General features: G+C 43.0%; 1 protein-coding gene across 1 annotated transcript in view; it reads left to right on the forward strand.

Annotated features, from left to right (window-relative positions):
- Nucleotides 1–21387, forward strand: part of RAD52 (RAD52 homolog, DNA repair protein) — a 257504-nt gene that overhangs the window by 25735 nt on the left and 210382 nt on the right. Inside the window, 2 exon segments of the mRNA XM_073621619.1 lie at nt 7866–7950; nt 9202–9303. Of these exon segments, the coding sequence (XP_073477720.1) occupies nt 7870–7950; nt 9202–9303 (183 nt within the window). The 5' untranslated portion in view covers nt 7866–7869.

The following is a 21387-nucleotide window of genomic DNA, read 5'->3' on the forward strand; positions in this document are numbered from 1 at the left end:
AACAAAAATTGTTAATCTTGTGTGAAAACATTTATAAATAGACTCCACAGTATAAGTGATGTGGCGCTGTGAGGAGGGGGTTGTTTTATATTTGTCTCCACACCAACAATTTGGCAATTTATACATTTTTATCGTGTGACCTATTCACCGTGCGAATATGGTATCTATTGCCATAGTCTGTAAGAACTGCAGAGGCTTGTTTCAAGATGTTGCTAGCCAAAATTATCACAGTCTTTGCGGCTTTGTTATAAAAGTGGATGTAAACCCGAAAAAATGTTTTTTTTTTTTTTTTTTATCATACTATAGAGTATAAGATTTGCTATTATTTGAGCCCAGTCTTGCCACACAGAGTTAATCCATCTCTGAGCAATCCTCTTTTATTGTTCAGTGAGACAATTCTTGACAAACTGAGAAAAACTTTGTCAAACCCTTGCTGTGAGTGACAGGTGATTTACATCTCCTGCATTAGCCTAAGAGACATGCAGTATTTTTAAATTCCCTCCCCCACTCCTTTCTTCAGCAGCTCTGCAAGGATTGGCTGTTCCACACCTCACCATGATTTGGCATGCTGAAGTCATGTGGTTACTTTCCTGTCTTTTCACTGGATGTTAGAGATCATAGCAGAAGTTCAGTGTTAGAAATACACAGAGAAAATGCATATTGACAAGGGGAGTGTAGAGGTGGGCGGGGAGTCTACTGACATCACGACTCCACCCACTGAGCTCCAGACAACAGACCCACCCACAGAATCTTCAGTTTTTCGGGTCTAATAACAGACAGAGGGGGAGACATTTGACAGGTAAAGATACATGCAGGAGGCATGTATATCCTTATAGATGACCCCTATGGCAGTAGTTTAGAAAGGATGACATTGGGTTTACATCCACTTTAAGGCTCCCTGATGACCATGTATGCATTGTATAAAGTATGTCTGTACTCTTGATCATGAGAATATCTGAAGTTAAATGACTGTTTACATGCATCAAAGCAGTTGTAAAGCGTGAGGGCCTCAAAGTCCATTGGCATATAATTTAATTCCTCTTCTTGCTGCAATGATGGCACTCACAAAAAAACATTGGTATGAATATCTTCACGATGGACGTGTAACTTATTGGTGCTTGTGTTCACAGGAGAACAGGAAGAGCACTAGAGAGGTTTACGCATGGCCTTTCTGATGTGCATGTGTCACCACGACAGGAAAAGACATGCGCCAGGGACTGACAAGCAGGGATGAGCTCAGGCATGTTCAGACAGGAATCAGAACCTGCCAGGAAGCTGTCACTGCGGGCAACCAATCATAAGTGGTATAGCCATGCTGTGCCCCTTGTATACAGTGCCATGAAAAAAGTATTCATACCCCCTTGAAACTTTCCACATTTTGTCGTGTTGCAACCAAAAACGTAAATGTAATTTATTGGGATTTTCTGTGATAGACTAACACAAAGTTGCACATAATTCTGAAGTGAAAGGAAAATGATAAATGGTTTTCAAATTTTTGCCCCCTTTACCCTGGTACCCCAAACTAAAATGTAATGGAACCAATTGCCTTCAGAAGTCACCTAATTAGTAAATAGAGTCCACCCATTTAATTTAACCACTTAAGGACCAGCCGCCGCAGTAATACTGTGGCAGGTTGGCTCCCCTGGGCGAATTGCCATAATGGTACGTTGGCCGCTTTTAAGAGCTGTAGGGGGGAAGAGTGCGACGCCAGGGGCCAATGCGCATGGACGGAGGTCGCGATGGCTGCCAGCCACCAGTGATCGCCCCTGACAGAGACAGAACGGAGATCTGTCAATGTAAACAGACAAATCTCCTTTCTGTCAGGGGAGGCGAGACAGATCTGCTGCTCCTAAAGATTAGGAAGAGCGGTCGGTCTCATCCTCCAGGCAGTCCCATCCCCCCCACAGTTAGAACACACATGAGGGAACACATTTAGCCCCTTGATCGCCCCCTAGTATTAACCTCTTCCCTGCCAGTGACATTTATACAGTAATCAGTGGCTATTTTTAGGTCTGATCGCTGTATAAATGTCAATGGTCCAAAAAAAAGGGTCCGATCTCTCCGCCGCAATGTCGCATATTTATTATATTTATAATTTTTGGACATTTATTATATATTATTATTATAGCAAAAAGTAAAAAATATTGTTTGTTTAATCGTACATCACGGGACACAGAGCCATAGTAATTACTATGAAGGTTATAGTCCACCTTCAGGTGCTAGACACTGGCACACCCTAAACAGGAAGTTGCCTCTCTGTATAACCCCTCCCACTACTGGGAGTATCTCAGCTTTTTCGTCAGTGTCTTAGGTGTTGGTCACGAGTAAAGATGTGCTGTGCTGAGCTCCACTGGAGCAATCCTTGCTGGGGCTAGCTATGCAGCCGGATCTATTCAAATTTTTTTTTAGGCCGAATTGAATGATACCTGGGCCTCGTATCTGAAGAAACGAGGATTTGCCTGTAATGCTTCTCTTTTTAGAGAGCTGGCCCCCGGGATCCAGTGCTTTTGGTATTAAGGCCATAAAGTTTTACTGGCGGGGTGCTTTTTACAGGTCCAGGACTGTGGGTTCCCCGAGGGTCCCAAGTTTCTGAAGGTTTGTTAACGGAACCCACCGTGAAGAGTGAAGATTGGGTTTGTTGGTTTTACCACAGAAAACCCTGTGGCGGGAAAGGTAAGTGGAGTTTTTCTAAGGAATTTTTAAATTTAGTTATGAAATGTCTCCTTTAAAGTAAATGTTGTAATGCCTAAGCCACTGGGGGCTGTATGGAGCACGTACCTTCTCATGCTTTGCTCAGAGTCACGCTGTGTCACAGAAGCAGCAGACTTTTTTCCTCCGGCTAGCAGGCAGTCCTCCAGTGAGTTTGGGGGGGTTTGCTTCCTCCAGACACCCCCACCTGAGCTGAACTCTTCCCCTCTTCAAGAGGCCCAGTATAAGGGAGAACTAAAAACGATCACCAATGTTTTCTTTCACCGCCCCTACACGGTGGCGGCTTCCAGGTCTCCTCCACGCCATCCCTCCCTCATTTAGCCGATCCCGTCGGATTGGAGGCCCGTGCTTGCGCGGGAAAACCCTTTTTTAAAAAAGAAATGAGGGGGGAGGTGATGCGACGGTGGGGGCGGGGCTTAGCTTGGCATCCTCCAACATGGGAGCGTGTTTTAAAAAAAAAAAAAAAGAAAGAAAAACTTATGCTGGCTGCAAAATTGTCCCCCTCATCCGTGTTATCTCTGGTCAGCATGATTCTCTAAGTATATAAACAGTAAAAAAGGGAGGATAGACCATATTGGCCCCATAAAGAATGAGGAAGGAGATCTTGTTACAAAGGATGGGGAGATGGCAGCGGTATTGAATTTATTCTTCTCCTTAGTCTTCAGAGGGAATCGGGGGGGCTTCAGTAACCAAAACTGCAGTGTTTATCCTCATGACACATCACAGGAAGCACCCTCATGGCTAACAGAGGGCAGAATTAGAGAGACTTGGAAAACGTAACATTAATAAGTCACCGGGACCATATGGCTTGCACCTGAGGGTCCTAAGGGAACTCAGTCAAGTAATTGCCAGACCATTGTTCCTAATTTTTACTCAGTCTACTAACTGGAATGTTACCAGCTGATTGGAGAAAAGCCAATATAGCACCAATATTAAAAAAGGGCCAAAATACATCCCTGGGAATTACAGACCAGTTAGCCGAACATCAATAGTATTAGTAGTAAGATTTTAGTAATTAAAACGGTATTATCAGTAATCGGCATGGATTCATGAAGAATCATTCTTGCCAAACCAATCTATTAACCTTCTATGAGGAAGTGAGCTGCCATCTAGATAAAGGAAGGCCCGTAGATGTGGTGTATCTGGATTTTGCAAAAGCAGTTCCCCATAAACGTTTACTGTACAAAGTAAGGTCTGTTGGCATGGACCATAGGGTGAGTACATGGATTTAAAACTGGCTACAAGGGCGTGTTCAGAGGGTGGTGATAAATGGGGAGTACTCGGAATGGTCAGGGCTGGAAAGTGGGGTCCCCCCAGGGTTCTGTGCTGGGACCAGTCCTATTTAATTTGTTCATAAACGACCTGGAGGATGGGGTGAACAGTTCAATCTCAGTATTTAAGGACGATGCTAAGCAGGGCAATAACTTCTCCGCAGGATGTGAAAACCTTGCCAGAAGATCTGAACAAATTAATGGGGTGGGCAACTACATGGCAAATGAGGTTTAATGTGGAAAAATGTAAAGTAAGGCATTTGGGCGGCAAAAATATGCATTCTACTCACTGGGGCGAGAACCGCTGGGGGAATCAAGGATGGAAAAAGACCTGGAGGTCCTAGTAGATAATAGGCTCAGCAATGGCATGCAATGCCAAGCCTCTGCTAACAAATAAAACAGAATATTGGCATGCATTAAAAAGGGGATTAACTCAATAGATTAAGTGATAATTCTCCCACTCTACAAGACTGGTCCGGCCTCACCTGGAGTATGCTGTCCAGTTTTCAGAAAGTATGTACTGGAAATGGAGCGAGTACAGCGAAGGGCAACAAAGCTAATAAAGGGACTGGAGGATATTAGTTATGAGGAAAGGTTGCGAGCACTGAACTTATTCTCTCTGGAGAAGAGACGCTTGAGAGGGGATATGATTTAAATTTACAAATACCACACTGGTGACCCCACAATATGGATAAAACTTTTCAGCGGAAGGGAGTTTAATAAGACACGTGGCAACTCATTAAAATGAGAAGAAATGAGGTGTAACCTTTAACTGCGTAGTGGGTTCTTTACTGTAAGAGCGGCAAGGATGTGGAATTCCTTTCCACAGGCGGTGGTTTCAGCAGGGAGCATCGACGATTTAAAAAAACTATTAAATGGGCTCCTGAATGACCACAACATACAGCGTTATACAATGTAATACTGACATATAAGGAACACACATATGTTGGACTTGATGGACTTGTGTCTTTTTTTTCAACCTCACCTACTATTTAACTCCACAAATCTGGCCTTTATGGAAGAGTGCCAAAAAGAAAGCCATTGTTGAAAGAAAGCTATAAGAAGTCCCATTTGCAGTTTGCGAGAAGCCATGTTGGGGACACAGCAAACATGTGGAAGAAGGTGCTCTGGTCAGATGAGACAAAAATTGAACTTTTTGGCTTGAAAGCAAAACACTATGTGTGGTGGAAAACTAACACTGCACATCACTCGGAGCAAACCATCCCCAATGTGAAACGTGGTGGCAGAACATCATGTTGTGGAGATGCTTCCAGCAGCACAACAACTCTGAACATAAAGCCAGAGCTAAAATGGAATGGTTTAGATCAAAGCATATTCATGTGTTAGAATGGCCCAGTCAAAGTCCAGACCTAAATCCAATTGAAAATCTGTGGCAAGGCTTGAAAATTGCTGTTCATAGACACTCTCCATCCAATCTGACAGAGCTTGAGCTATTTTGCGAAGAAGAATGGGCAAAAATGTCACTCTCTAGATGTGCAAAGCTGGCAGAGACATACCCCAGACTTGCAACTGTAATTGCAGTGAAAGGTGTTTCTGCAAAGTATTGACTCAGGGGCTGAATACAAATTTACTCGTGTCCGAACCCGTCTGAGTTCATCCCTACTGACAAGGCTAGTAGGAATTAGCAGTGCAATCTAGTGTTGTTCTGATAAGGGAAATACACAGGAGCAGTGCATAATATCAAGATACCAAAGTACTTGTAAATTGTATAGGATCATGCATAATCCATCTGTTCGGGAAGTGTTACATCCCTGGTTCCCATTAGTGCTCAGTGCTTCCTCCTGCTGGCCCCCTACATCACTAAAGGACACAATAGTGACATAGGGACTGACAAGAGGAACCAGTAAGCAATTGGTGACCCATGATCTAACACTATGGACAGCTGGATTTGGTAGGATCTTCAGCTAGCAATACCTCTTCTGTTGCAGATGTTACTTGTGTGGCAAAAAGAAGAGGTGAGTATTTAAAGTCATTCTAAAGACATTTTTTATTTTATAAAAAAAAAAAAAAAAAACTTGTTATACTTACTTGCTCTGTGCAATGATGTTGCATACCTCACAACTTTTTGAGATGGTAACGAGGGGCACCTATTGGCAAAAGTATGTAGGCATAGCGCACATCCCCTGTCATGTCCCCTAAAGGACAATTATTCAAAAAAAGATAAGTTAAACCCACAAGGGCTTTCTTTTTACCACTACATTTCCTTTATACTGCCTTTTGATGTGTACAATTACGACAAATTAGAAATTGGTTGAAAGGTTTAGCACTGTGAAACACTTTTTGAAAGATAAATAGTGATAAATAGTGCATTTTAAATACAACTATATAGATCTGACTGAAATGAGGGACAAATGAGGAGGAAAGAGGGACTTTATTACAATCCAGGCACAGTCCCTTTAAATCAGGAACAGTTGGGAGCTATGATATTTCTCCACTGGAAACAAGGCCAAATGTCAAAAAGAACTGAAGTTAACACAAATAAAAGCAGGTGCTCTAGACTGTTAAATCAAAATGTAATTGGCCAGTACATGTATGAATGACTGCAGGCAACAGTGAAACATGGTGAAGGATACCTGTAGACTTCGGGTTGCACTTCTAGATTGAAGTGGTTGGTTTTGTCAAAACTGATGGCATCCCCAATGCTGAGAAAATCAAGCACATTTTTTACCCATGTAGTATCATGAGGGAGGCATCTGATTGGTCCCAACTTACTTTTGCAGCATGACAATAACCCCAAACATATAACACACACTGTACGCAGCAAAAATCATAAAGAGCTATTTGCTGAAAAACTGTTTTAGGGAATTTACAGGTGTTATGGTCCCCATAGAGCAGCAGTGAAAGGATGTAATACAGACAAAGCTGTGGAGGAACTGTGGCAAAGCTTCCAGAATGCTTGGAAGTGTACAGCATACTTGCACATTATGGCACACTCTAGCGTGCCCTTCTCCAGGAATGAGATTTGGGGTCCATTTGCTACTTCAAGTCGGCCACTTTCCCCACTGATTGTTCTAAACGTTAACATGTCTTTTTGGCTATTGGGTAACCATTGGCGTTGTAACTCCTGCACCAATTTATATCTGTTATATCTGCCTTGCCTTCAGCTTTACTATAAGCCTTTATTGGCTTCTACAGCCGCAGTGGAGTAATTCACAATAGGAGCACTTTCATTCAAGTCAGGTCTCGGCTCTATGCCCACCTTTCTTCCTGTGCTTCTGCTCTGTTGCACATTAGAGATTACAAGGTTGGTCAGCCATTGCTGGTAGCTGTTTTCTGGCTGACAAATTTTAAACTTAAATGAATTAAAACACATCAAAACTTATGTCATTACAAGTACTAGAATGCGTATTGATGAACAATATGACATGCATTGACATTCAAAACAATGTGGATTGCAACCCGTGATGATGCAAGTTCATATGAATTTACATGCGAGTTTACATAAATGTTGATGTGTTTTCATTGATTTCAGGTGTAAAAAGGCCTTAAAAGTCTTTTGCTGTAAACTTTGAAGAATGAATTAGTCCACAATGCCTGCAGCTACAGAGGTCAGCGAGGGATTTTAAAGTTTATGTACTGCATTTTAGAATATGTAAATACTTTGAAGGCCTGGAACTAATATTTCCTGGTTTTCGATTGTTTAATAAGCTGTTTGGTTGGAGTTAGTTTTTTTATGGTAAAACGACTCCCAGAAATGGGTCTTGTCTATTTGGATGTTAAAGGTAAACTCTCATTGAGTGCTAAAGCCAGCACAATTTCAGAAATTAGGTTTATTCTTGTTTGTTTTGCATACAGTTCTATTGTGAGAGTAGGTTTTGTTCTTATTCATTTATCTGACCTTTTTTCCTATTTGCTTACTGTCAGAGCTATGTCTGCAGGTCAGACTGGAGACCTGGTAAAGCCTGGGCAGGTAGGATCAAGTGGAAATGGACCTTCATCCTTTGGACAGGTAGGTAACTTTGTAGTAGTTTATAGAATAATAATCAAACCTCATTATTTTTATTCTCTGGTTCTTGGGTATTACTGTGCATGGTTTCCACGCTGTAGGTAGCTGTTCATGTGTGTTTCTTAGGGCAGTGTCACTAAAGCGATTTTTGCTCATACGAAAAAAATGATTTGTGGTTACTGAAATGTTCAGGTTGCAGTACTCCAGACAACAAAATAAAACCTGACAGGGATTTTTACTATTTCCTACGCTATCCAAAATAAAAGTTTAGATATAGTTTAAAGTTTATAGCTAAATCTGTTTTTTGTTTTTTTTGTTGTTTGTTTTGAAGCGGCCATAGAAGAGATTTTTTTTTTTTTTTATTCCTATCTCTGTCGGAGAGATTCACACTATTTGTCCTGGTGACAGAAAGTAATAGTGAATCCAAAATGTTAAAATTTTCACCAAAACAGCAGTTGCTTTGGAGTAATTTATTTTCACTTTCTGTTGAACCTTATTCAAGTCCCGTTCCCATTGGGACACGGATAGCAAGAAATATGACATTAGAGTTTAAAGTGATTGTAAAGTCTCGTTTTTTTTTTTGTTTTTTTTTTTCTATTAAGATAAACAAACATGTTATACTTACCTGCCCTATGGAGTGGTTTTGCACAGGGCAGTCCAGATCCTCCTCTTCTTGGGTCCCTGACTGGAGCTCCTGGCCCCTCCCTCCTGTTGAGTGCCCCCACAGCAAGCAGCTTGCTATGAGGGCACCCGAGCTGAGCCGCAGCTCCGTGTATCCATTCAGACTCAGAGCCACGCCTAGGCCCCACCGTCTATCTCAACTCATTGGCTAACTGAGTTGGACAGCAGTGGGAGCTAATGGCGTCACTGCTGTGTCTCAGCTAATCAGAAGGGAGAGTCCTGGAAGACCAAGGCATTCGTGGATATCGCTGGATCCAGAGGGAGCTCAGGTAAGTATTAGGGGGAGATGCTGCACACAGAAGGCTTTTTATCTTAATGCATAGAATGCATTAAGATAGAAAACCTTCTGCCTTTACAACCACTTTAATTCACACTCACAATCTAAAACTACAAGAAAATGGTTATACATACACATAAAAGGTAGCAGTGGACTCGCTTGTCTCCCCAAGGATGCATTTTTTATAACGATAATCTAGAAGCTTACTATGTCTGCACCTAGCATTTAGTTTTTCTTTTATGGATTTTAAGCCATCTGTCTGACATATTGATAGGCTTTGTTTTTTCCTGTTGCAGCACAAGTACACAGCGGAGGAGTACCAGGCTATCCAGAATGCTCTGCGGCAGAAGCTGGGACCAGAGTATATCAGCAGCAGACAGGCAGGAGGCGGACAGAAGGTACAAACGTCCTGTCACTTTGTCCTGCTGACATATGTTTGGTGCTCACAATATCCACTGAATCCAAGACTGCCGCATAAACCTAAATTTTTGGATTGGTCCATGTGTTGTAGCTGATTGCTATAATCCTGTTGACAACTAAATCTCTTGTATGACAAACTCAGTTCTGCTATTTTACAGAAAAGATTTAGTCGTACAGTACAGGAAAATAGGCTTCTGTATACCTTGACCATGGGTTGTATGCTGCCACTGTCAGGCGAGGACACTGGCAAACAACGTTGTTAAGACAGCCTATATTACCCCTACCACTCCCAGCAATTATCAGTTTTCCTAAGGCTAGGTCCACACATGTCCGGGGCGAATTGCCCCTCAGTTTTCATTGCGTATTTCCAAAGGAGCTGTGTAGCTGCGATTCAGATTCAAATATTTGGAGCCAGCATCCATCGGGGTCCCTAACATTAGCTGGTTGTTAAAGCGGTAGTAAACTCTGAGGGGGGACCCCCCCCCCCCAAAAAAAAACCTGCAAGATAATGGCATAATGTGATAGTATGCATTGCATACTAGCACATTGTGAAATACTTACTTTAAAACGAACCCCCCGCAGCGGTGCCCGGTCACCGCTGAGGGGGCTGACATGTTCCCCCGGTGTTTCTTCCAGGTTTAGCGGGCTCCGGCGCTGTGAGTAGCAGGAGACACAATGACGTCACTCCCGTGCATGCGCGCTGGAGCCCTCGATTCCGGCAAGAAGTTCTGAAGTTCCATCACGATATGCTGGACCTTCAGAGCGCATGCGCCGCTAGAGTCAGCGGCTGCATGCAGGATGAATATCTCCTAAATGGTGTACGTTTAGGAGATATTAATTTTACCTACAGGTAAGCCTTATTATAGGCTCACCTGTAGGTAAAAATCACAAAGTGGGGCATACAATCGATTTAAGGAGCAGGGCTGGAAGACGCCTGCCAGGTCCTTAACGGATTGCCAGCAATAAAAAAAATTGTCCCCCCCAATCCATGCCATGCCCTTTCGGGTCTTGTATAGATTTTATGGGGAACCCCACACCAAAATTTAAAGTAATAATGGCCTAGGGTCCCCCCAAAATTCATGCCAGACCCTTATTTGAGCATGCCGCCTGGCAGGCCCCCCACCCCAAAGCACCTTGGCCCCTTGTTGATGGGGACAAGGGCTTCTTCCCCACAACCCTGGCCAGTGGTTGTGGGGGTTTGTGGATAGGGGGCTTATCAGAATATTGAAACACCTTTTAACAAGGGGGCCCCCAGATCCTGCCTTCCCATATGTAAATAGGTAGTGTACCCCTACCTTTTCACCAAAAAAAAAAAAAAAAATGCCAAAAAGAAATAAAAACAAAGACAGTTTTTGATAAGTCTTCATTAACCGCTTCCCGACCAGCCGCCGCAGTTATACTGCGGCAGGTTGGCTCCCCTGAGCGAGCCGTCGTAGCTGTACGTCAGCTCTTTAAGACACTTTAGCAGGGCGCGATGACCGCCGGGCACCTGTGATCGCTCATGACAGAGCGAGAACCGGAATCTGTGTGTGTAAACACACAAATCCCGCTTCTCTCAGGGAAGTAGAGACAGATCGTGTGCTCCTACTAAGTAGGAACACCGATCGGTCTCCTCCCCTAGTCAGTGCCATTCCCTCACAGTTGGAACACACTTAACCCCTTGATTGCTCCCTAGACTTAACCCCTTCCTGGCCAATAACATTTATATGGTAATCAGTGGCTATTTTTAGCTCTGATCGCTGTATAAATGTCACTGGTCCCAAAAATTGTCCGATCTGTCTGCCGCAATGTCGCAGCCACAATAAAAATCGCTGATCACCGCCATTACTAGTAAAAAAAAATAATAAAAATGCCATAAATCTATCCCCTATTTTGTAGATGCTTTAACTTTTGCGCAAACAAATCAATATATGCTTATTGCGATTTTTTTTTTTTTTACCAAAAATATGTAGACAAACACATATCGGTCTAAACTGAGGAAATTTTTTTTTTTTTTTTTTTTTTTTTTAATTTTGGATATTTATTATAGCAAAAAGTACAAAATATTGTGTTTTTTTTTATAAAATTGTCGCTCTTTTTTTGTTTATAGCGCAAAAAATAATAACGGCAGAGGTGATCACATATCGCCAAAAGGAAGCTCTATTTGTAGGGAAAAAAGGACATCAATTTTGTTCGGAAGGTACAAACAAACGTCGCACGACAGCGCAATTGTCAGTTAAAGCGACGCAGTGCCGTATCTCAAAAAATGTCCTGGTCAGGAAGGGGGCAAATCCTTCCGGGGCTGAAGTGGTTAAACAAAAAACAAAAACCATGTTCCCCAGTGTAGATCCGGTGTCAATCACAATGAATGCCACTGACCCGAAAGAAAAACAAACAAAAACTCTGCAGCCATTGCTGGCTCCCGACCACCTGCCTGCTCTGTCATCTGACAGTTCTTAAATAGCTTAGGGGCGGGGCCACTAGGCCCCCTCTTGTGACGTCATCGACCATTCGCTATTTAAGAACTGTCAGACAGCAGAACGGGCAGATGGCGGGAGTTTTCATCTGCACCAGCACTAGACTGGAAGTTCAGGGAATTTAGGGATTTGTACTTTAACAGTATTTAGCCTACAGACAAAGATCATGCATTATCCTGTGTAGTGCCATGCTGCTTGGCTTATATTTTAAATAAATAGAAACATCTGACACTGGAATGTGATGATGTATTCTACTATAGACTGTCTGTACAGACAAGTAACGCCATGGATCTACATGGTCATTGTACATCTTAGGCAGATGAAAGGCTGGTAGATAGATTCATAATGCCTTAATGGGTGGTGGTGGTGGGGGGTCAGGTTTGGCTATGCTTTTCCCCAATATCTTTGCTTCCCCTAGTCATCAGGAAAATCATCCTAGACAAAACAGAACAAATTTTGATAGCCCCATGGGTGAAAAAAGAGCTGGGTCTCAGCTCTGAACTCTTTGACAGTCCGTTCTTCCTGGATTCTGCAGTATTGTCTAGATTTTTTATCGCAGGGACCGATGTGCCATCTGAATTCTTGGCTCTTCCACCTGATGACTTGCAGGCACATAGCTGATAGCCATAAAGTGAATACCAGGAAACTATACACTAAAGCTTGGGAGACATTTTTACACCCTGCCAAAAAAAAAAAAAAAAATTGGCATACTGTCAAATTCAATTCCTACAGTTCTTGGTTAACTCCAGGAAGGAGTTAAAAAGGGATTGTTCTTTCCCTGGAACCCCTCTTGTGTACAGTAAGGGCACACCAGGGCATTGCTAGCTACCAAAAATCATTGGGGTCGCATAAAGTAGCCGTGTTTGCAGATGATTTGATCTTTTTTCTGATGGATCCGCTCACTTTTCTTCTGAAACTACTTAAGTCCATACAGGATTACTAAACTCTTTAGTTTTTCCGAATCAACTTATCCAAGTCCTCTGTCCTAAACATTACGGTCAGTAGTGACACGGTCCACTCTCTTTGTTCCCTCTCCACTTGGTGAATAACTCTCTCTATCCACTATTTGGGAGTGGACATCACTCCCGACCCCTCTGCACTTTTCTCAGCCAACTTTGCCCCCTTGCTTCTTCATCTCAAATCTGACCTACTCCACTGGCACTCGCTTACATTAACCTGGTTCTGCCGCTGTAGTGCGCTCAAGATGACCATGCTACCTAAGGTGTTTTACCTGCCACAGACGGACACCAGGCATCCATGGCGCAGATCTGCAAGGCAGCAACTTGGTCTTCTGTCCATACATTCACTAGATTTATCAGATGGATGTAAGAGGGCATGAGGATACCACTTTTGGGCGCAGTGTCCCGTGATGTATGAACAAGAAAATAGGATTTTTTAAAACAGCTTACCTGTAAAATCCTTTTCTTGAGATTACATCACGGGACACAGAGCTCCCTGCCCCTCTTCGGGAGATATCTCCCGAAGAGGGGCAGGGAGCTCTGTGTCCCGTGATGTAATCTCAAGAAAAGGATTTTACAGGTAAGCTGTTTTAAAAAATCCTATTTTTTCCCCAAAAAATTGCGTTTGAAAGACCGCTGCGCAAATACAGTGTGACATAAAATATTGCAACAACTGCCATTTAATTCTCTAGGGTCTCTGCTAAAACAATATATATAATGTTTGGGGGTTCTAAGTAATATTCTAGCAAAAAATATTGATTTGTACTTGTAAACAACAAGTGTCAGAAAAAGGTTTAGTCTTTAACCACTTGCTTACTGGGCACTTAAACCCCCCTCCTGTCCAGACCAATTTTCAGCTTTTAGTGCTGTCCCACTTTGAATGACAATTGCGCGGTCATACAACACGGTACCCAAATGACATTTTTTTCCCACAAATAGAGCTTTCTTTTGATGGTATTTGATCACCTCTACGGTTTTTATTTTTTGTTAAAAAAAATTTAAAAAGACAGAATTTTTTTAAAAAAATTATATTTTTTTTATATTTTGTTATCAATTTTTGCAAACAGTTAATTTTTCTCCTTCGTTTATGTACGCCGATGAGGCGGCACTGATGGGCACCGATAGGTGGCAGTGATGGGCACTGATGGGTGGCGGTTATGGGCACTGATGGGTGGCAGTGTTGGGCACTGATTGGGCACTGACTGATGGCAGCACTGCTAGGTGGCACTAATAAGTGGCACTTGTGGGCATTGATAGGTGGCACTTGTGGGCATTGATAGGTGGCACTTGTGGGCTTTAATAGGTGGCACTTGTGGGCTTTAATAGGTGGCACTTGTGGGCTTTAATAGGTGGCACTGTGGGCACTGGCAGATGGCACTTGGAGGCACAGATGAGGCATCTGTGCCTCCTTCCTCTTCGGGACCGATGTCCCTTTGACATGAGCCGGTGATCGGCTTTTTTTTCCTCCTCACGCTGTCAGCGTGAGGAGAAAACGAAACCGATCACCGAGCTTTTGTTTACATCATGTGACCAGCTGTCATTGGCTGACAGCTGATCACATGGTAAGGGGCCGGGACCGGCCCCTTACTCGGATCTGTGATCACCCGAGTCTCCGTGACTCGGTGATCACAGCGCGCACACCGCGCGCCCTGCAGGGTGCGCGCGGTGCGCGTGCATAGGGGAGGACGTCATATGACGTCCTCCCGGAGATTGAGGTCCGCGCTGTAGCCGTCATTCGGCTATGGCCCGGACCTCAAGTGGTTAAGTGGTTAAACTTCCCTCATTTACAGACCGAAGTTCATCCCTTTGATCTAAAAGGTACAATGTTTCTCTCTATCTCCGTCCTAAGGGATGTTATCATAAACTTGGCAGGCTTGCCTGTTTTTTTTTTTTTTTTTTTTTTTTTTTAAACAGCTCTCAGCTGTGAGCAGAGAAATCTGTATAGAATTGGGAAAATGCTTTAAGATCGTGAGGGGGGAGGAATCACAATCTGAATTTTTTTTTTTTAACGATTAATCGTGCAGCTCTACTACATGCTTTCCATCAACTCTGACCAGCTTCCCTATCCCTGGTGAAGAAAAGCATCCCCACAACATGATGCTGCCACCACCATGTTCCACGGATGGTGTGTTCAGGGTGATGTGCAGTGTTAGTTGTCTGCCACACTTAACGTTTTGTTTTTAGGCCAAAAAGTTCAATTTTGGTCTCATCTGACCATATCACCTTCTTCCACATGTTTGCTGTGTCCCCCACATGGCTTCTCGCAAACTGCTAATGGGACTTTTTATGGCTTTCTTTCAACAACGGCTTTCTTCTTGCCACTCTTCCATAAAAGCCAGATTTGTGGAGGTGCACAACTAATAGTTGTCCTGTGGACAGATTCTCCCACCTGAGCTGTGGATCTCTGCAGCTCCTCCAGAGTTACCATGGGACTCTTGACTATTTCCCGGATAAATACTTTCCTTGCCTGGCCTGTCAGTTTAGGTGGACGGTTTAGGTCTTGGTAGGTTTGCAGTTGTGCCATACTCTCCATTTTCGGATGATGGATCGAACAGTGCTCCCTGAGATGTTCAAACTTGAGATTTTTTTTTTTTATAACCTAACCCTGTTTTAACCACTTGCCCACTGGGCACTTGAACCCCCTTCCTAACCAGACCAGTTTTCAGCTTTCGGTGCTCTCACACTTTGACAATTACTCAGTCCTGCAACGCTGTACCCATATGAAATTTTTGTCCTTTTTTCCCCACAAATAGAGCTTTCTTTTGGTGGTATTTAATCACCCTTGGGTTTTTTATTTTTTGCGTTTATAAATCAAAAAAGACTGAAAATTCGGTAAAAAAAAAAATTCTTTGTTTCTGTTAAAATTTATTTGCAGAGTATTGACAGAGTATTGCACAGTGTTAACAGAGTATTCACAGAGTATTGCACAGTGTTGCAGAGTAGTACACAGTGTTGGAGAGTATTGGCAGAGTATTGCACAGTGTTGCAGAGCATTGCACATTATTGGCACTGAGCAGCGCTGTGGGCACTACACATCCAGCCCACAGCGCTGCTGCAATCTCTCCCCTCGCACTGTACCGATCGGTACAGAGAGGGGAGGGAGGAACCGGCGCTGTGACGTTACGCCGGTTTGTTTACAAGTGATCGCTCCGTCATTTGACGGAATGATCATGTGGTAAATGGCCACGATCAGCGGCTGTTTACCGTGATGCGCCGAGTCCTCAGGTCCCGGCGGTCACGGATGTTCCCGGGTGCGCACCCCAGGGGGCGCGCGGGAGCAACATTCTGGAAGGACGTCCATGGACGTCCACCCAGAAAAAGCCAACCGCGCTGTAGCCGTCTTTCGGCTATGGCCCGGTCAGCAAGTGGTTAAACTTCTCCGCAACTTTATCCCTGACCTGCCTGGTGTGTTCCTTGGCCTTCATGATGCTGTTTGTTTACTAAGGTTTAGAGCTGCACAATTAATCGTTAAAAAATCGTGATCTCGATTCACCTCCCCTGATGATCTCTCCTGCAGAGTTTGCGATTCTTTCCATATAAACAAGTGGAGAGACTTTATCTGCTCATTCAGCTGTCAAAAGAAAGCATCCAGGCATTCTGCCAAGTCTTTTAACTTGAAACATTGTAACTAAGCTTTCTTCTTAGATCAAAGGGATAGGACTTCTGTGTAAACAAATAACCCAGGCAGTCTGCCAATTTTTCAACAACCTGTAAATGCAGGAAGTTTAACCACTTAAAGTCTAAATCTTTTTCTGACACTTCTTTCTTAAGTTAAAATCAATATTTTTTGCTAGAAAATTACTTGGAACCCCCAAACATTATATATATTTTAGCAGAGACCCTAGGGAATAAAATGGCAATTGCTGCAATAATTTGTCACACTGTATTTGCCCAGCGGTCTTTCAAATGCAATTTTGTGGGAAAAAATACACTTCAATGAATAAAAATAAAAAACGAAACAGTAAAGTTAGCCCAATTGTTTTTTGTTTTAATGTGAAAGATGATGTTACACCGCGAGAAACGTGAGAGAATCGTGATCTATCTTCTAAGCAAAAAAATCGTGATTTTCATTTTAGCCAGAATCGTGCAGCTCTACTAAGGTTCTCTAACAAACCTCAGGGGGCTTCACAGAACAGCTGTATTTATACCAGAATTAAGTTACACACAGGTGGACCTAAAGCTAGTGGAACCTATTGCCTTCAGAAGCCACCTAATTAGTAAAAAGTTACTAATTAGGTGACTTCTGAAGGCAATGGGTTCCACTAGATTTTAGTTGGGGGTATCAGAGTAAAGGGGGTTGAATACAAATGCACACCACACTTTTCAGATATTTATTTGTAAAAAATTTTGAAAAACAGTTATTTTCCTTCCACTTCACAATTATGTGCCACTTTGTGTTGGCCTATCACACAAAACCCCACTAAAATACATTTACATTTTTGGTTGTTTTAATGTGACAAAATGTGGAAAAGTACTGATGGATTAGAGATAAAACAATTTCAGCATTCATCAGTTCTGGCCAGTTATTACCTGCTAGCATTACAGCTCGCTCCTTAAGGTCAATGGCCTCATCAGGAGCAAGGAGGGCAGATGATTCCAGGGAAGGAATCTCTAATGCTGCAGTATGGTCCTCAAGCCATACTTTCACTTTCTGGAAGCGCCTACCACATGGAAATGTCCAGCCAGGACTTTTGCTTCAGAAGGAAGGTGTTGGAGGCATTAGTGTCCACCCCCCCCCAAAGGTTTGTTTACATGTTTATCCTCTCAAGTAGCTGCCCTGGAAGATGATTTGGGAAAACCATGGTTACACTTACAGGAAATGGTATTTCCGAGAATCTTTCAGGACAGCATTCATATTCTTACCCAGATCCTGTTGGTGTAATAAAGTGTTGGTGTTTGAAACTATTGCAGTTTTATCTAAAAATTCCTCTTCAGTACATTGGTTGAGGTTCTTTACTTACAACAACCGAGGATGGGGGGGGGTGTGTCTTTTTAATATCTGTGACAGACCTAGCCGGGAGAGAGACTTTTGGAGGGGACTGTATGCTAGCCTCTTGCCGATCGATCGGGGGCCCTTGCATTTGGGGGAACGGTGCTCTTTGTGAGCTGTATGCCTGGGGACCCTTGAGGTGGTATTACTGTGGATTCGGGTCCTGGTCCCCCAGGTTACACAGACTCTGGGGACACTGGATTTGCCATATTGGAATAGTGGCTGATTCATAATGCTGGGACAGATAATGTTAGGAGATGCTGATGTAAATTCCAGCACCTGTCTGTTGTCTGCTAAAATGTGTATTGTAAATAAGTCTATAGTATGGGATCTAAGAGTCATTAGATCCCCATTGTTGTTTGTGTTAATTAGCTCTGCTATTGTGTGAAGAAGAGTCTATGTTGATTGTGATAATGTTGATTGGATTTTCTGAACTACAAGACGGCCAGTCTGGCCTAAAAGTCATGTCTGAGTCATCTAGGCTGTCTAAAGGGATTAGTTAATTAGCTCATGTTAATTAGGTTACAGCTGTATTGTTAGAGTAATATGAGCAGGAGGTCTGCACCTCCACTTTTAGTGTATAAAAGCCTGTATTTTGCAATAAAGTGAGATTCCTGGTTAAACTTACATACAGCCTGCCTGGTGTTTGTTCTGAGCTATCACAACTGGACTAGAACGGCACAGAGCTGTAGTTCTAGTCCCGGAGCATCGGATGACCGAACAATCAGATGTTGTGATCTGCAGTCTGATTCTATAGCAGCAGAGGAGTGTCGGGAGAGTGGAACTGAGCGAGCACGGGGCTCGTTACAATATCTTTCTGGTTCGTGTTTCCTGTTGAAGGCGGAGCCAATCTCTCAAGTAGCTATCCTGGGAGATTCTCGGAAATACTGTTGCCAGTAAGTGTAACCATGTTTTTTTGCTAGTTTTCTTAGGTAATAGACAATAATGCTCTACTGAGAACAGATTTCAGGCCTTGAAATTCTGATCTTTCTGAAAGATAATACATTCTGCTGGACAGATTGAACTTCTGAAAAACTGCAAAGTTGCTGGCTGAATCACCAGATGAAAATATAAGACAGCCAAAAAAAAAGGAAACAAATACAGCTCACAGCTATGACATCTAACAATTGGTAAACTGCAATATGATAAATGTTTGCTTTTGGATTTAATACTGCTTTAAGTCCAGTGATGGCATTCACCCCATCCTAGACTTAAAATTTCTCAACACCTTCTTGCGGGTCTTAAAGTTCCAGATGGAATCTGCTCAGTCTGTAACTACAGTAGATCACTGCAACTAGTGCCATTTCTAGCATCTATAGACATGAAGGATACATCTTTACATATTCCATCAGTGGTTCTAATGGTTTGTGTTGGGCCTGCAGCATGTCTACTTTGTGGCTCTTCCCCTTTGGCCTGTGCAAGACAGACCTGTTCTCTTTGGCCTGTCTTGAATGATCACTCTCCCCCCATCTACCTCTCCCCCCCCGGCCCTGGAAGCCAATGTGGGTTGAACGATAGACACTTGGGATCTTTGGGTGGATTCTCAGCCTACAGAATTCTGCATTGGATCAAACCCACCACTTGTAGTACCTGATCCTAATCTTGAACATGGCCCAAGCCTGGGTGTTTCCTCCCCGTGAACTAGTGTTTACCTTCTGAGCTCACGTCCAGACCCTTCCTACCAAAAAGCTTTTGGCGGTCTAATTTTGCATGAAGGTACCAGACATCATGGTGTCCTGATTCAAGGTTGTGATATTTGTACAGTTTCACTCCAGACCTCTGTAGCTCAAAGTACTGACACCATGCTCCAGTACTCTCAGGACAGGCTGATGAGTCTATGTCCCAAGGCCAGGATATCCCTAATCTGGGGGCTGATTAGCCCTGTGCTGGAATCAGGGAAGTACTTTCCCTTTTAACCTGGGGGAGGTCTAATAATGGATGCCAGCCTCTTGGGGCTTGGGAGGTATGCAAAAGGATGGTAACGGTTCAAGGGACATGGCCATTGAGATTGATCAGCCTCCTATCAACATTTTAGAACTAAGGGCCATTCGCTTATCTCTGCTGCTGTGGACCAATGAGCTTCAGGGCCGACCGACAACACCACGGCTATGGGCTACATGAATTGGGACCACGCCAAAGACCATGTGGCCCTTCGAGAAGCAGGCTTATATCTGGCTTTGGCCGAAAGGCACATTTGTGCCTTGTCCACAATTCACATTCCAGTAAAGACAGTTGGCAGGCAGACTTTTTAAGTTCGCGCCTGGTTATGGTGGAATGGTCTCTTCACTCAAAATGTTATGTGTCACTTGTCACCACTGAGGGATGCTGGATGTAAATCTGTTGACTTTAATAACACAGTGGACATGTTTGTCACCAAGATGAGGGATCCAACAGCCTTTACAGTGGACACATTGCTGACCTTATTTCTCCAGTACATAGTCTTCCTTGGCTGCTTTGCAGGATCAACATGGTTGGACATTCTTTAACTCCTAGGAGACATACAGTATCTCACAAAAGTGAGTACACACCTCAAATTTATGTAAATATTTTATTATATCTTTTCATGTGACAACCCTGAAGAAATGACACTTTGCTACAATGTAAAGTGGTAAGTAACAGTGTAAATTTGCTTTCCCCTCAAAATAACTCAACACACAGTCCCCTTCATTTTATCAGTGTGTTGTACCTATAAACTCACCCTTCGGTGAGGCCTAGCAATCCTGCTCTGTGCTACATCTTCCTCCAGTGTATCCTTTGAGTCAATCCACCTAAACCAGACCTTCCTAAACTTCTTAGGAGCCTCCCCTGGCCTCATATGTCATCCGGTATAGCAGAACATCCGCATTCACAACCTTCACCCACACCCTTAACGTCAGTTGTTCTCCAAAGATCCACCTCCTAGCTATAAGTTTCCAGACTCCAAAATATAGAATCCTTAGAAATAGTTTGGTATATACGCCCAACTCCTCTTGGTCAAAATTCCCAGGAGGCATCTCAAGGGGGAACATATATTAGGGAGGTCAAATTTATCAGATGTACAGTGCCTTGCAAAAGTATTCACCCCCTTGGCTTTATACCTATTTTGTTACATTACAGCCTTTAGTTCAATGTTTTTTAATCTGAATTATATGTGATAAATCAGAACACACTAGTCTAAGTTGGTGAAGTAAAATTGGAAAATTAAATTGTAAAACTATTTTTCAGAAATAAAAAACTGATAATTGGCATGTGCGTATGTATTCACCCTCTTTGTTATGAAGCCCATAAAAAGCTCTGGTGCAACCACTTACCTTCAGAAGTCACATCTTTAGTGAAATGATGTCCACCTGTGTGCAGTCTAAGTGTCACATGATCTGTCATTACATATACACACCTTTTTGAAAGGCCCCAGAGGCTGCAACACCTAAGCAAGAAGCACCACTAACCAAACACTGCCATGAGGACCAAGGAACTCTCCAAACAAGTAAGGGACAATGTTGAGAAGTACAAGTCAGGGTTAGGTTATAAAAAAAAAAAATATCCAAATCTTTAATGATCCCTAGGAGCACCATCAAATCTATCATAACCAAATGGAAAGAACATGGCACAACAGCAAATCTGCCAAGAGATGGTCGCACACCAAAACTCATGGACCGTGCAAGAAGGACATTAATCAGA

Source organism: Aquarana catesbeiana, linkage group LG03 (genome assembly GCF_042186555.1).
Source record: "Aquarana catesbeiana isolate 2022-GZ linkage group LG03, ASM4218655v1, whole genome shotgun sequence".
Lineage (NCBI taxonomy): Eukaryota > Metazoa > Chordata > Amphibia > Anura > Ranidae > Aquarana > Aquarana catesbeiana.